The sequence below is a fragment of the Lethenteron reissneri genome, chromosome 45 (assembly GCF_015708825.2).
Source record: "Lethenteron reissneri isolate LAM-NWPU_2019-01 chromosome 45, ASM1570882v1, whole genome shotgun sequence".
Taxonomy (NCBI): domain Eukaryota; kingdom Metazoa; phylum Chordata; class Hyperoartia; order Petromyzontiformes; family Petromyzontidae; genus Lethenteron; species Lethenteron reissneri.
The window spans coordinates 3,775,151-3,790,480 of record NC_083823.1 but is presented as its reverse complement, the minus strand read 5'-3'; the positions used below and the strand labels follow the sequence as shown (position 1 = coordinate 3,790,480).

General features: G+C 51.4%; 1 protein-coding gene across 3 annotated transcripts in view; it reads right to left on the bottom strand.

Moving 5' to 3' along the window:
• The window catches only part of UVRAG (UV radiation resistance associated), a 104,023-nt gene that overhangs the window by 14,979 nt on the left and 73,714 nt on the right, over window positions 1-15,330 (bottom strand). For all 3 annotated transcript variants that reach the window (XR_009756472.1, XM_061570148.1, XM_061570149.1), the window contains exon 14: window positions 283-374. Coding sequence is in view for 2 of the 3 variants with exons in the window: in XM_061570148.1 (XP_061426132.1) it covers window positions 283-374 (92 nt within the window). In the remaining variant the exon portion in view is untranslated. The remainder of the gene's footprint in view (window positions 1-282; window positions 375-15,330) is intronic.

The window sequence follows — 15,330 nt, the reverse complement described above, 5'->3', positions numbered from 1 at the left end:
TGGGGCTGGTGGTGGTGCTTGTGGTGGTGATGCTAGTGGTGGTGATGCTAGTGGTGGTGGTGCTAGTGGTGGTGGTGCTAGTGGTGGTGATGCTAGTGGTGGTGATGCTAGTGGTGGGGCTGGTGGTGGTGCTTGTGGTGGTGATGCTAGTGGTGGTGATGCTAGTGGTGGTGGTGCTAGTGGTGCTAGTGGTGGTGATGCTAGTGGTGGTGGTGCTAGCGGTGGTGCTAGTGGTGGTGGCGGCGAGGTCTGCGTGTGGTGACGAAGGGGCGCGCTACGTACGCGGGCACCCCGAGCTTGCTCTCGAGCAGATCCCGCAGGTTGTAGAGGGTCCGCCTCAAGTCGGGGGTGCTGAGGCTACAGTAGTAACGCAGCTGGCACAGAGAGACGCACACAATCGCTCCGTCACTCTCGACGCAGAGGGGAACGGCTGTCCCAACAGCCGCTGGATTAACCTAGCCGTGCTCACGGACGTCGAGCTTCTTTCGTACCGTACGTAGCCAACCGCGCTAATTGGAGGTGCCGGGGGGGGAGGGGGGGGGGAGGACAACAAACTAACACACACAAAAAGCGGTTTCAAACAAGTGAGTTTTGCCATCTAGATTTAAAGTGCATAGCTCCAGTGGCTTCCTAATGTCGGAAGGAAGAGCGTTCCAGACGGCCGCAGAAAGCGCGTCTGAAAGCGCACGATGCGGTCGACCACGGTTCTGGCAACGGTAAGAACGATGCGGTGACGAAGAGAGCGAATTGGTTCGAGGCACCGGAGTGACCGTGCAAGACTTGCGCTCCGCGTGCTTGCCACTGAGCACTCTTGAATGGAGTCCGTACTTGGGTTCCTGCTCAAGCCATCGCCCGGGAAGTTTCACCGCAGGAAATGACCAAAGCGTGCACATCGTTAAAGACTCCGCGACGCCATCGTTAGCACCGATAGGTTCCCCGTGGCCTAACGCCGGCCAAACAGGAGTTGCGCGTGCCGTGCCGTCTGTGCGTCCGCGCAAAACATCAGTGAAATCCCGCTGGAATCGACGACCGATCCCTGCCTTTTGTTACCGATAAATATAATCTATCCTGAAAACGGTTGGCGTTTTACTTTCGTTTAGCAACCCTTGAGCATGGCGCAGGATGCTAACTGCTGTGCCACGTTGCCCCCCAAGGCATTATGAATCATCAACCATAATCTATCCACTGCTGGATGAAGGCCTTCCCAAGCCATTGTCATCTCAAAAAAGTCTTGCGATGACGTGTGGTGTCCTTTTGGCTGCCACTCCATAATTCGTTCTCATGACTAGCCGTCAAACCTCATAATGCCGCGTCAAACCCAAGTCCCGCTCGTTTTTCCCAACATGCAAATGACCACAACGGGACATGCACGGGTGGCATTGGAGCACCGTGCGAGCAGCCTCTCTGCTCGACATCTCTCAGCAAACAAAAACAAGAGACGGTGAGGTTTTGGGGAGGCGTTTCTGGGGGGTGTCGGGAGGCATGTGGTGTCGTCTCCGCATTCACCAGGGGGTTGCCTCTTTCCCACACACAAAGGCCCCCCCCCCGCCCCCTTTATCGCACGTTCCTCAAGATCTCAGGACAGAGAGGGGCCCGAGCGTAAATAGCGATCGATGATTAAGCGTGGCGGTCCGGCCGCGAGCAACAAAAAACCCAGGTCGATTTACGACTTCTTCCACTCTTCGTGTGGGTGGACGACCGGGGTGAGTTGGAGGGTCGGATCGCGAGGGCGGGGGGAGGAGGAGGGGGAGGGGGATGACGCGGGGGGGGGGGGGGAGGTTGAATTTATCTGAATGAGAATGACGGCGGTCGAGTCGAGGCGATGGGGGATTTGGCGCGCGGCAAAAAAAAAGAACACAAAACAAAAACAACCGCACACAGCAACGCCGCCCCTCCACCGCCCCTCCCCCGTCCACCGACGCAAAAACCGAGTGGCCACCGGCCAATTCAAACATCTCCTCGTGCTGCCCAATTGCCCTCGGACCACAACGAGTGTGACAATGTCTCTCACCTCAACAGCTAAGCTGGATGCGGCCCTGGCTAGCGGTTTGGAGGTGAGAGCAATACAAGTAAAATAAATAATATTTGTGTTTAACCCACAATCCCCGTGTGCGTGCATGCGCGCATGTGCGAGTGTGTGCGTGTGTGCGCGTGTGTGTGTGCGCATGTGCGTGCGTGTGTGCATGCGTGCGCGCTTGTGTGTGCGTGTGTGCGTGTGTGCATGTGTGCATGTGTGCGTGCGTGTGTGTGCGTGCGTGCGCTGTCCTTTTGGACACTTCCTCTGCTTGGCTGCCACGCCATGGCAGCGGTTGGCTGTGGTGATGCTCTCCGCCAGGCCTTCATTGTAGCAGCTGCGCTGTGCTCTAGCCGGCCAGGTAGCTCAGCGTAGAGTGAGACGCTCACTGGTGGTTGATTCGGACCATAATCCCTCTGGGGTCGATAAAACGTTTACCACTTTGTGGAAAAAATCAAGCGTGGTTGCCCTAAGGATAGACCCCCCCCACCCCCGCCAAAGGAATGTGGAATTTCCACCACTGGTTCAGGGACTGTCAGCATGAGATAAGCACCGCCTCTGTTCATTTGAGCAGAAAATCGCTCTGACGTTTTTGGGCTGCGGACCATTTAGATGACGGTCTAACGCCGACGTTTTGACTCTGCTGTGGAAATTAAACTGCCTTGTCACGAATGGATTCATTATTTATGATTTACACAAGGTATACACAACGCATAAGAACCCCTGAGGCTAGCGAAGTTTAAGAGACGACGCATACGAGACAGAACATGGGGAAAAGAATTACCTATTATTATTTTTCATCTCTCTTTTTCTTCTTCTCTGTTCATGAAAAGCACGATGTTAGCACTCCAATGAGTGAGCATGGAAATATCTTTCGGGCCTCCAATCCGGGTGACACCGTTTCAATTGGCAGCGGGTAACAGCAATCTGCCGAAACCTTGGCACGTGACGATACCTTGATTGAAATGTACGCTCGAATAGAATTGCGCATGCGACAGCTGATCGCGTACGATGCGGCGTGCATATACTACGCCGGCACAGCCACGACAGATTCGAAAAGTGTCACGCATGCGCCCAGTTTACTAATCTATTTTTGGGATCGAATCACGCACACTCCGAATTGTGCAAACTCATCAGACCGCGCAAAAGGGGCGAACTGTTACATTCCCGCCGACAAACGGTGCAAACGTCCGTCTTAGCACCGCTGAGATTTGCGCATACAGTAAAACTTTGGATTGCGAGCATAATTCATTCCTGAAACGTGTTTGTAATCCAAAGCACTCGTATATCAGTTGTGATCACGTGACGCTCAGCAGACAAAGCGTATACGCGTACTACTCGTATTGCAAGACCTCGCTCGTTTATCAAATTAATATTTATTTAAAAAATTTGCTCGTCTTGCAAAACACTCGCAGACCAAGTTACTCGCAATCCAAGGTTTTACTGTACACAGTTTACGCGACATTTCACAACGCTCCGAAATCCGTCTTATTCTGTTTACGGGAGACGCAATAACAACGAGGAGAAATCTCATGGGACCTCCTTTGCCAGTACCAAAATATACTAATAGGGTTTTGCCCCTTTTTTCTGGCAACAAAACTGACACCTTTTGCAAGCAATCATGCTTACATTAACCACAACACTTGCAGTCAAATGCAAACAAAAAATTATCAGAGTATTGTTTTTTGTTTGCATTTGACTGCAACTATTGTGGTTAATGCAAGCATGATTCCTTGCAAAAGGTGTCAATTTTGTTGCCAAAAAAAAGGGGAAAAACCCTATTAGTATAACGAGGAGAAAGATAAAAAAAAAGAATGCGCGCGCGCACGCCCCAAAGAGCGACCGCGCTTGCACATCGCGATGCGGCTACGGGTTTGGAATCGCCAAGCTAATCCCACGCCAGCGCCACGCGAACCTTAACGCATCAACAAGCCCCTTTGCCAATGTGACGGGGGCCCCACTGGAGCGCACAGATCCCAGTGATTTTATGGCTGCGGGGCGGAGCGGGGGACGGGGGGGTGGGACGGCACGCAGCTGAGATAGGATTTTGTGTTTTGAACTTTATGCCAGATTTACAATTGCTTCTTGGCCAGGGGTCTGTGCATGTGTTCCTTGCGTGCGTGCGAGCGTGCGCATGGACGTGAGCCTTAATAGGTGCTTCCTAACATCACTTGCCTATGAGCTACAAAGCTCAGCGGATGAAATGTTGCAATTGACTTGCTACCTCACAACCCCACAGGATTTTAGGACTTGTATCGATTCAGGTCCGCGAATTTATATTTATTTTTTTCTTCAAAAGTGGTCAATGTAGCAGCCCTATTGGATGGAGGAGTTAAGTGAACCCGTTGCATTCTACATTTATGCATACTTAAAAACATCGAATCTTACACAAGCGACCGAGTGGTGAGCGTGCGTGTGAGCGAGTGCATGTGCATGGTGAGCGAGCGAGTGCGCGTGTGTGGTGAGCGTGTGCGAGCGAGTGTGTGGTGAGCGTGTGTGCGAGCGAGTGCGTGAGTGTGATGAGTGCGGTGAGCGTGCGTGCGTGCGAGCGAGTGCATGAGCTTGGTGAGCGAGCGAGTGCGCGCGTGCGTGGTGAGCGTGTGTGCGAGCAAGTGCGTGGTGAGCGTGGGGAGCGTGTGTGCAAGCGAGCGTGTGGTGAGCGTGTGGTGAGCGTGTGGTGAGCGTGCGTGCAAGCGAGCGCGTGAGCTTGGTGAGCGAGCGAGTGCGCGTGTGTGGTGAGCGTGTGTGCGAGCGAGTGCGTGGTGAGCATGGTGAGCGTGTGTGCGAGCGAGTGCGTGAGTGTGATGAGTGCGGTGAGCGTGCGTGCGAGCGAGTGCGTGCATGGTGAGCGAGCGAGTGCGCGTGTGTGGTGAGCGTGTGTGCGAGCAAGTGTGTGGTGAGCGTGTGTGCAAGCGAGTGCGTGATGAGTGCGGTGAGCGTGCGTGCGTGCGAGCGAGTGCCTGAGCTTGGTGAGCGAGCGAGTGCGCGTGTGTGGTGAGCGTGTGTTCGAGCGAGTGCGTGGTGATAGTGGTGAGCGTGTGTGCGAGCGAGTGCGTGAGTGTGATGAGTGCGGTGAACGTGCTTGCGAGCGAGTGCGTGGTGAGCGCGTATGCGAGCGCGCTCGCGTTCCGTCGCATGTGTTTCACATTGTCCCTGCATGGGGTCGGTTGAACAAACACCGAGTGGGGAAGGGGAGGCAAGGAGGAGATGTGGACCGAGTGGGTTCAATGAACGTATGGGATCCAAATCATGAATCCCCAATTGAGAAAGATGAGTGTGATTCACTCCGAAACTATTTGATAAGTTCACAAAGGTTTGCGGCATCGAAATCGAACGCACACTTGCAAGATCAATCGTGCTTCCTTCAAATGAATTGTGCGTCATTTTTAAATGAAATACAGAGTGTTCAACTCTATCCTGTGTTGATGAAATGCATCAATTTGCCTTGTATATAGTGCCAGATAGTGCCAGAGAGTGGATAGTGCCAGAGAGTGGATAGTGCCAGAGAGTGGATAGTGCCAGATCGCCATTGCAAGAGATACTTATCTGGATGTGCTCATCATGTGGTGGGAAACTATGCAACTAAACGCAGAGCGAAGTCTCTACTGAGACACCCAGAGGGGAGAGAGTCTCACTGAGTCACGCAGAGGGGAGAGAGTCTCACTGAGACACCCAGAGGGAGAGAGTCTCACTGAGTCACCCAGAGGGGAGAGAGTCTCACTGAGACACCCAGAGGGAGAGAGTCTCACTGAGACACCCAGAGGGGAGAGAGTCTCACTGAGTCACCCAGAGGGGAGAGAGTCTCCACTGAGACACCCAGAGGGGAGAGAGTCTCACTGAGTCACCCAGAGGGGAGAGAGTCTCACTGAGACACCCAGAGGGAGAGAGTCTCACTGAGACACCCAGAGGGAGAGAGTCTCACTGAGACACCCAGAGGGGAGAGAGTCTCCACTGAGACACCCAGAGGGGAGAGAGTCTCCACTGAGACACCCAGAGGGGAGAGAGTCTCACTGAGTCACCCAGAGGGGAGAGAGTCTCCACTGAGACACCCAGAGGGGAGAGAGTCTCACTGAGTCACCCAGAGGGGAGAGAGTCTCACTGAGACACCCAGAGGGAGAGAGTCTCACTGAGACACCCAGAGGGAGAGAGTCTCACTGAGTCACCCAGAGGGGAGAGAGTCTCACTGAGACACCCAGAGGGAGAGAGTCTCACTGAGTCACCCAGAGGGGAGAGAGTCTCACTAAGACACCCAGAGGGAGAGAGTCTCACTGAGTCACCCAGAGGGGAGAGAGTCTCACTGAGACACCCAGAGGGAGAGAGTCTCACTGAGTCACCCAGAGGGGAGAGAGTCTCACTGAGACACCCAGAGGGAGCGAGTCTCACTGAGACACCCAGAGGGAGAGAGTCTCACTGAGTCACCCAGAGGGAGAGAGTCTCACTGAGACACCCAGAGGGGAGAGAGTCTCCACTGAGACACCCAGAGGGGAGAGAGTCTCACTGAGTCACCCAGAGGGGAGAGAGTCTCACTGAGACACCCAGAGGGAGAGAGTCTCACTGAGTCACCCAGAGGGAGAGAGTCTCACTGAGACACCCAGAGGGAGAGAGTCTCACTGAGACACCCAGAGGGGAGAGAGTCTCACTGAGACACCCAGAGGGGAGAGAGTCTCTACTGAGCATCAATACAACTGACCCTTCCTTCAGAGGTCACTCTTCTAAGTATGGCATTTGACTCTCAACAAACTAAACTTGTCAGCAAGTTGAAATACCTCGGTGTCATCTTCAATCTCAAGCCATCTTTCGCTGCACACATCGATCACATTTGTAAAAAAAATATTAAGCTAAAAATTGGCTTCCAGTAGAGAAATAAACATCGTAATACACCCCAACTATGATTGAAAATCATTAACAGCCAGCATATAATGTCCATCTTTGATCAATGTGATGTAATGTTGCAGTCGAAACGTCGTGAGAATGTTATATTTTTATTATTTTATTATTTCCTTTCTACATGACTTTACCGAAAGAACCAAGAATATGAATAAGAATAATACTTTCATTTTATATCGCGTCATTCGCACTCTGCAGTGTGCGACTGTGGTCATCAACGCATAACGACGCAATGCCCTGATCCAAAAATACGAAGGAGACATCACAGCGATACACTCCGATGCTCCTGATGTCGCTATCAGGGCTTGGCCACCTCAATGCGAAACTGTAGTTGTTGCACTGCATCTACATCAGCCGTATGAAAAAAGATTCATACTAATAGCATCCCAAAACGCTGTACATTAATTCTATATATATTTACCGGGCCCACTGAGCTATATCGTTCTTTTTCAGAAGCGACCTGGCCACAATTGATAGCTCAATGAAGTGGCGTATCACGTGGACATTTCTAGCAACCAAACACTAAATGTGGAATGAATAATCGGAGGAATATCAACACGACCATGGGGAGAGAGACACGCAAACTCCAAATACACAGCAGGCATCAGGTTCAGGATCAAACCCACGACCTCCTGCATACCAGGCGAGGTAGTTAACATCTCGCCAACAAGGACCAACAATTCCCATATACAGCCACTACCAAGACTTGGTGCAGCCGGAGCGAGTGACAAACGCGTTGCATCGCCCCACTCCTCTCTGCCGTCCATGGGCGCCCTACAATCAGTCAGTCAGTCTGACAATTTTCAGCCCACCAATATAGTGCGTCGTCGGTGCGACGTTATGGCAGAATGGCAACGGTTATGGCAGGGCAGAGGTCGCAAACGGGTTTTGATTCCTTACCCGTACCCGTACCTGGCCGCACCAGGGTCGCAAATGGGTACCCGTACCCAGCCGGGTACGGGTTCCCGTTCGCTACCCGTATCCTACCCGAAATGAGTGACAAATGGTTACTCACCAGTGACTCACGGCCTACCCGTACCCGGCCGCACCAGGGTCGCAAACGGCTACTCGTACCCGGCTGGGTATGGGTAGCCGGGTATTGGGTAAGGTACGGGTATCCGGTACCCGGTTGCGACCTCTGGGGCAGTGGGGGGGGGAGCCAACAGGAACGAGAAAAGAGAATCCCGTCACGTGCCCTCAGCGGCTAGCAACGGCCGAGCAGAGTAAACTTCCACAGCGCGACACAAATAAAGTGCGGCCATGCGGCAAACGGAATCCCGTAAGAAAGTAAAGTGGTAAATTAAAATAAATGAAAGGTAAAAGGACAGTTTTCATGTTATTTTACGGGAAGGCGAGTCCGAGTAGGTGCGGCATCAGAATTTGCGAGACGCTCGGCGCGTTTCGGATGTACGGTGGCTGGCAGGGGGTGAGAGGGAGCTCCGGATTGTTTGCGGCTCGAGAGGGCTTCGTCCCACGCCAGCGTCGTCGGGTGAACAATCCTGGGCAGGGCCAAGCCCGCCGTTCCCGTGGAACGGAGTGTACAGAATGCGCTGACAGAACCCATCATCCGTGTGAACTTTACTTAAACTCATCGGCTCCACCCCCCCCCCCCCCGCTGCCCGCCCCCCATCTTGATTTACGCAGAAGAACAGCATTGGGACGACTTCATCATCAAAGCGGTTACAAAAATAAGGCCGCGAAATGCCTTCTGGATCGTTTGATCCCGCAGGTAAATTCCCCGTATCCTGAGAAGTTCCTCTCCTCCCTGCTCCTGCTCAAAGTTCCCCCTAATCTCTGGAATAACGGAGCGAGAACATTTGGGTTAACAAAGCAAAAACATCCTTAACCATCCTTGCCCTACTTTAAATCACTTTTTCGGGAACTCGGATTTCCTTTGCAGTGTGCGTGCTACTGATCGCTCTGCTTTGCAGACTTTAAAGTTAAAAGCGTGGGGTTGGTTTTTTTTGCGTGCGACGCGCTCGGCTGCCCTTATTTTTTTTTGCACTGGTGGTACTGTGATGTCGATGCGCGACCTTTGCCGTTCGGAACTTTGACCTTGCGACCGTTTGTCCGTGCGTTGTTTTGCTCGCGTTTGTTCGCCACAGTAACCACGTTTCGGTAAACCAGGTCCCCATTGGAAATAGTACATTCAGTTGTTACCCATTTGGGTTTTATCTCAGGCCAAAATAAAACCAAATAAAACCGAATTAAAACCGTAAGCTAAAAGTACTCACCAGGATGAGAATACAGCCTAGCTTAGCTTCTAAGATCTGCCGTAAAATCTGTCTTTCTACCTGCTTACAATCTCAAGGCATACAGCTAACACACACAAGGCACCTCATTTGTTCTTAAGTGCATGATCCGAGGCTACAGAAGGTCGTGTGAATTAATTATTTTCTTTAAAAACAAACACTTCCTTCAAATTTAAGGGTGTTAGGAGAGCTTTTATAGGCTCTAAACTCATTAAGTGCAGAGTTAACTGGGCATTAATTACTCAGGATTTAGCACTTCCGAGATGACGATGGTTCTTTATTTTTTCTGCTTGGGAACTAACGCAATTGGATCTAGGGGGGTGAGTGGCAGGGGGGAATACCACAAAGGAACCTGGGAGGCCCCTTTAAAACACCAGGGAAAGTTTACCCAAGTATTTAGCATTTATTTACGAGGCTAGGGGCTCAGAGGGACCCAAGGGAAGCTGCAGACACACACGCGCACACACGCAGGCACGAGCACACACGTGAACACACACACACACACACGTCCGTATGTAGGGCATTTACACAAACAAACACACTTGGTACGAACCCATGAAACCAATACATGAGCACGTGGACACAGACGTATAGCCTTAGCAGACCGTTGGGGCAAGTGCTGTTAGCGAGCACCTATGAAGGCCGGCACGGCACACGCGGAGGGGGTGGGTGGCCAGCACCACGCACGACCGCCTTTGTCTCCCTAGTGGCGATGTTTACACACCGCACTGGGTATTCATTTGAGGCTGAGTCGACCTAGGGGAGGTCCAGGACCGGTTCAAATATTCGCCACTGTTATTGGTCGTGAGCCGGTATCGAACTTGGGCCGCCGGGTTCGTAGCGCGGTGCGCTAACCACCGCACCGCCGCTGCCGGCAAACACACAAACGTGGACAAGCACGCAGACAACTCATGCGAGTGTTTACACGACAAGGAACCCCCGTGTAACCGTATGGACCATAGAGGCAAGTGCCGTTGGCGAGCACTCTTTAAAGTTATATTCTTATTCTTAGGTTTTTTCGGTAAAGTCACGTAGGTAAAAAATTATAAAAGTAAAATTAAAATAAAATAAAAATCACGAAGTTTCGGAGGCAACACAAGCTTCCGTCTTGTGTTGCCTCCGAAACGTCGTGATTTTTATTTTATTTTTATAAATTTTTATTTTTTACCTACGTGACTTAACCGAAAAAAAACCTAAGAATATGAATCCTTGCAGTCACGAAAGCTTCAAATCTAGAATTACATTCTTGTAAGATTTAAACGGTGTACAAAGTTGGTGGCATGGCCAGAACCACGCAACGCCTGCTGTGTTGTGAGATGTGTACAAGTCTTTACTCAATGTTTTGGATGTCCAAGCAAAAAGGCCTATTCAGGGAGAGAACTCAAAAATGTACGACACAAATTTAACTCTTGATTTGAAGCTTTCGTGACTGCAGGAATCCATGCTCTGTGGTTCTTTCGGTAAAGTCACGTAGGTATAAAATAAAATAAATCACGATGTTTCGGGCGCAAAGAGTACATATTTAACGACCAACCTACTTCCTATCCTGTCACCTGTTGGGCAACTCCCAGCTCCATAGGCTGGGGGTCACATACAAAGAACCTTCATCTTTATACACGGATGGTTAGGGCAAGTGCTGTTGGTGAGCACCTATAGCACGAGGTGGGTCGTATGGCCAACACCACACATGGCCACCTTTATCCCCCCTCCCGGCGCCGATGTTTCCACACCCGCCACATCTACTCATTTAAGGCCAAGTCAACTTAGCGGAGTGGAAGGACCAGTTCAGATAATCGCCACTGGTTTGTTACCTGTAACTCAAAAATCGACGTAATTGTTTTCAAGCAGCTCAGTGTGCTAAGCATTGGACTACGGCTCCCCATAAGACGCACGCACGCGCGCACACGTCTGCGTTCGCGTGACCCAACAAAACTGACTCCCAGTGCCGATGTTTACACACCGCTCCTGATTCTCGTAAATACGGGCTGGTAAGAGTACAAGTACAAGAGGCCCAGGACAGGCTAAGGTGCCACTTGCCACCGATGCTCGCCGTGGATGGGAATCCATCTGAGGTTGCTCTACTTCGACGCTGCGCCGTCACCGTCATCACCTCTCAAGCACACAGACACAAAGACAAATTTCCCCGGTGCGGAAGCTGTCTGTATTTAGACCGGGAGGAATCCGATGAGCTATGAAGCTCTTTTTCATAGATGTCCAGTATGGGTGGGTCAGCAGGCTTCTAAACTGGGCAAGCATTTTTCTTCTTGGTACTTCCGGTAAAGTCACGTAGAAGGGAAATAATAAAATAATAAAAATAAAACATAATAAAATAATTCTCACGACGTTTTGGCCACAACGCAAGCAGCCGTCCTCAGGTGAAGAACAGGTCTGTTGGGAAGACAGCGTCTGAATGAAACACCCCAGGGTTGGAGCGTATATTTAAGCTGGGTTGGAGGGGGAAGGGCGCCTTGACAAAATAATTTGCATATCAAGAGAAATTTTGCATATTTATGGGAATGCAGATATAGGATTAGTACTAATTGTGAAATGCATATTATGCTCGTGCATTATGCAGGATTAGCAGCATCAAAAAGAGGGGATAGGGGTAGCATTAATAAAGGGAAGGAATGTTAATAGTATGTAGCTGCAGTAACTAAACCACCACGTAAAAAAACTCAAGTATAAACTACATAGTATCATCAGTATACTTAATATACTCTCCAAGGATTGTTCGTGAGCACCGATTCATGCCAACACGCGGGCCGAGGGGGTGATGTGGCCAGCGTCATGCCCGGCTGTCTTTGTTTTTCCGGTGCCGATGGTTCACATGCCTCACCGGGTGTGCGAACCAGTCCGAGTCCAACTACCAGAGGAGGCCGCGCAGGACCTGTGCAGATATCACTCGCCGCTCAGTTTGGCCACGGCGGGGAATCGAACTCGGGTTTGCCGGACTCGTCGTGCTAAACGTTGCCCCACCGCTACACACAGACGCTCTTTACTAAAAAAGAAGCACACAACAGAAGCATAACATCTTCTTGGTTCTTTCGGTAAAGTCACGTAGAAGGGAAATAATAAAATAATAAAAATAAAACATAATAAAATACAATTCTCACGACGTTTCGGCCACAACGCAAGCAGCCGTCCTTGCGTTGTGGCCGAAACGTCGTGAGAATTGTATTTTATTATGTTTTGTTTTTATAATTTTATTATTTCCCTTCTACGTGACTTTACCGAAAGAACCAAGAAGATGAATCCCTGCAGTCACGAAAGCTTTAAATAGAAGCATAACAGGCGCACAACAGACACACACACACACGCTGCACACCAAAGTCACTAAAAAGCCTCTTTTGTCTCTCGGTGGCACCTTGAATCGGGATGCACGCTCCACCTTCTCCTCCTCCTCCTCCACCCACTGACCCACCGACGCCCAAACGCCGCCAGTGCCTCCATCTTCATCCTTCTCCCCACACTGCCTCTCCCCAGCTCCTCTTAAACCCAACACACCACTTAGTTCAATCACCCTCTCCAAATCAAAGGCGGGTTTTTTTCTCTCTCCCCCCGACCCCCCCCCCCCCCCCCGCAGTTCAAATCGCCCATTATCCCCTTATTTCGGTTGAGGAGCCCCTTGAAGTGATGCTTCTATCCCCACCAGCGCGTCCTTGTCTCTCCAGTCCTCCCGAGGCAGGCGCCCTCCATCAATTAAGTTCATTAGGCCCGGACAGCTGAGAACGACTGTAGGCTTAAGACGATTACGTGAAGCATGTGCCAGGGTAGGGATGTGAAACGGCCGCATGCGAAGGGGGGGGGGGTGGGTGACTTTTAATTCGGTTTTCTCGCCCATTGTTGTGTCCGATTGTCACGACCGCACGTAACAGGATTGTCTTTTAGAGTCGGCGTTGCAAGATCGCGATGTTTGGCCAATTCCTATTTAACAAGCGATTTGCGTGGGGTGAGGACGGGGGTGGGAGCGGGCGGGCGGCGGGGGGGGGGGATGAAACCGGAGTACCCGGAAAAATCTCACGCACGGTCGAAGGGGGGGTGACGCTCAGATATGTCCGCGCGGATAAGTTCACGAACCCACTTGCTGGACTGCTACTTCCTGGCCACCTCGCAGCCCTCCCCCTGCGGGGGGTTTGGGAGTTCCACAGATACGCACACACACGCACACACGCACGCACACGCGCGCGCGCACGTCTGTGCGATCCACCCACCCTCGCGTCGACAAAGCGCTGGGCACAAAGCGGAGAGGCCACGACGGCCGGGCATGAGAAGAGGTCAGGGGCGATGGTCTCCCCCTACCATTGAGCCGCAGCAGAGTGAGCCCCGTAGACTCCGCTCTGCACAAAGACGTCCAAGGGAGTGTGGAGAAGACGGGGGAGTACAAAAAAACCCAATGACAGCCAGGATTCCCCATCGCCCCTGACTGGAAGCCCACTGTTGTTCCCCCTTAATGGTTAATTGAGGAGGAGGAGGAGGAAGAAGAGGAGGGTGGCTCGTAAAATTCAATGGAGACCACGATTGGATGTGGGTCGTGGGCATCTTCAGGGCCAATTCCTCGCATTCCTCGAGCGATGTTCGGGGAAACGCCGGCGTTTATGGCAATTTTAGAATTTTTTATTGCGCACAGGGTATTTTCTTTGTTGCGGGGCATTTGTTTTCGCCTCTGACGTTAACACAAACCCGCTGATCAACAATGGCTACTGGTCGGTCTGTCTGCCCATTTAGCAACTCATTATGCGCAACCGTGGAGGCTCATGACCTATAAATGCCCCAACACCATTGGACGATTAAGAAGAGCCGGGAGTGCGACGATCGCGGTCTCAAGCCTCAAGCCACGGGGAGCACATCGAACGTCACTGCAAGCTTCCACGATTTAAGTCGGCGGGTCTCGATGCGAGTCTACGAATCCCCTTGCGAGTCTGTATCTCGAAACTGTGAACTTCACGGTAACGCAAACTGACCGTCGTTTCGCCGGGACGGCCGAGTTTGAGACAATCACCGTGACGAGGCTGCTTCTGAAGCAGCCGGCAGCCGTCACACCGGATCACTATCTCATTCGCCAACCTCCACGTGAACACGGAGAAGACATCGCCGATCAACTCCTCGAGTTTGCAACAATTGTACTGCTATGCAGTGAGCAAGAGTCATGATGGTGTCTAAAGGTTTTTGGCCAAAACATCTGGAAACTCGGCAGCATTTTTGTTTACGGGCCGGGCACTGCTGATGCGACTCAAACCGGCTGACTGACAAAAAATGTAACTGTATTTTCTGTGCGTTGAGACAGACTCTTGCGTGCTTATTCGTCACTTTGTAACCTTTGCCATCTTATTGATCCATCTATCTGTCTTGTTCTCTGCGATTGTTACGGAAAAGATTGGTGGGGTGTGGGGAGGGGGGAATTTCAGCCCTTTTAAAAAGTATAATCTTTTATTTCAACCCTCTCCTCTCTCCCATGGGTCATTAAGTGGGCATGAACAATGCTGCTTGACGGGTTTGTCTAATTGGATGACGAATGAGCCCTCCAAACAGGTGGTGGGGATGCTCTTCCCAAAGCCCCCACCACCACTCTGTCTCCAGCGCCACTCCAAAGCAACTAACGCACCCCCCCCACACACACACACGCACGCACGCGTGCGAGTGCCCGCCGGCTCGTAGAAATTCAAGGAGGCCGATATTCCCGTCCGCCGATTTTTCTTGGACGTTTTTTGCACCGCGTGAATGACTGCCAACCGAGCCGAGGGGTCGGCGCCAGTTCTTCACCTTCCGTCGAAGGTGGCGGCATTCACGTGGACCTCGGAAAGTTTACACCGGGTTCTTGGTGTGAAACGGAAGCTGGAACCTTCCGCGGATTTCCATTGGACGCAAGCACAGGGCTCACAGGACAGCTGGGAGGTAGGCATTTTAAGTGCCCATATTAAAGCCATTGTCTTTCTATAACGGCAACCTTTTGTAAATATTTTCTTTTTTTCAGGGGTTTTTTTAAAGGAGGGGGTAGGGGCAGGTTGGCTTTATTTATTTTTGTTGTTCACTTTTTAACCCCTTAAGAGGCAAAAGACTCTCAGAATGTGCAGGCGAGACAAACAATTTGTGTCATGCCCCCCACGCCCTGGGCAAAGTGACGAAAACGTACGAACGAGACGTGCTTTTAACGGGAGCGAGAGCACACCGAGATGCTAC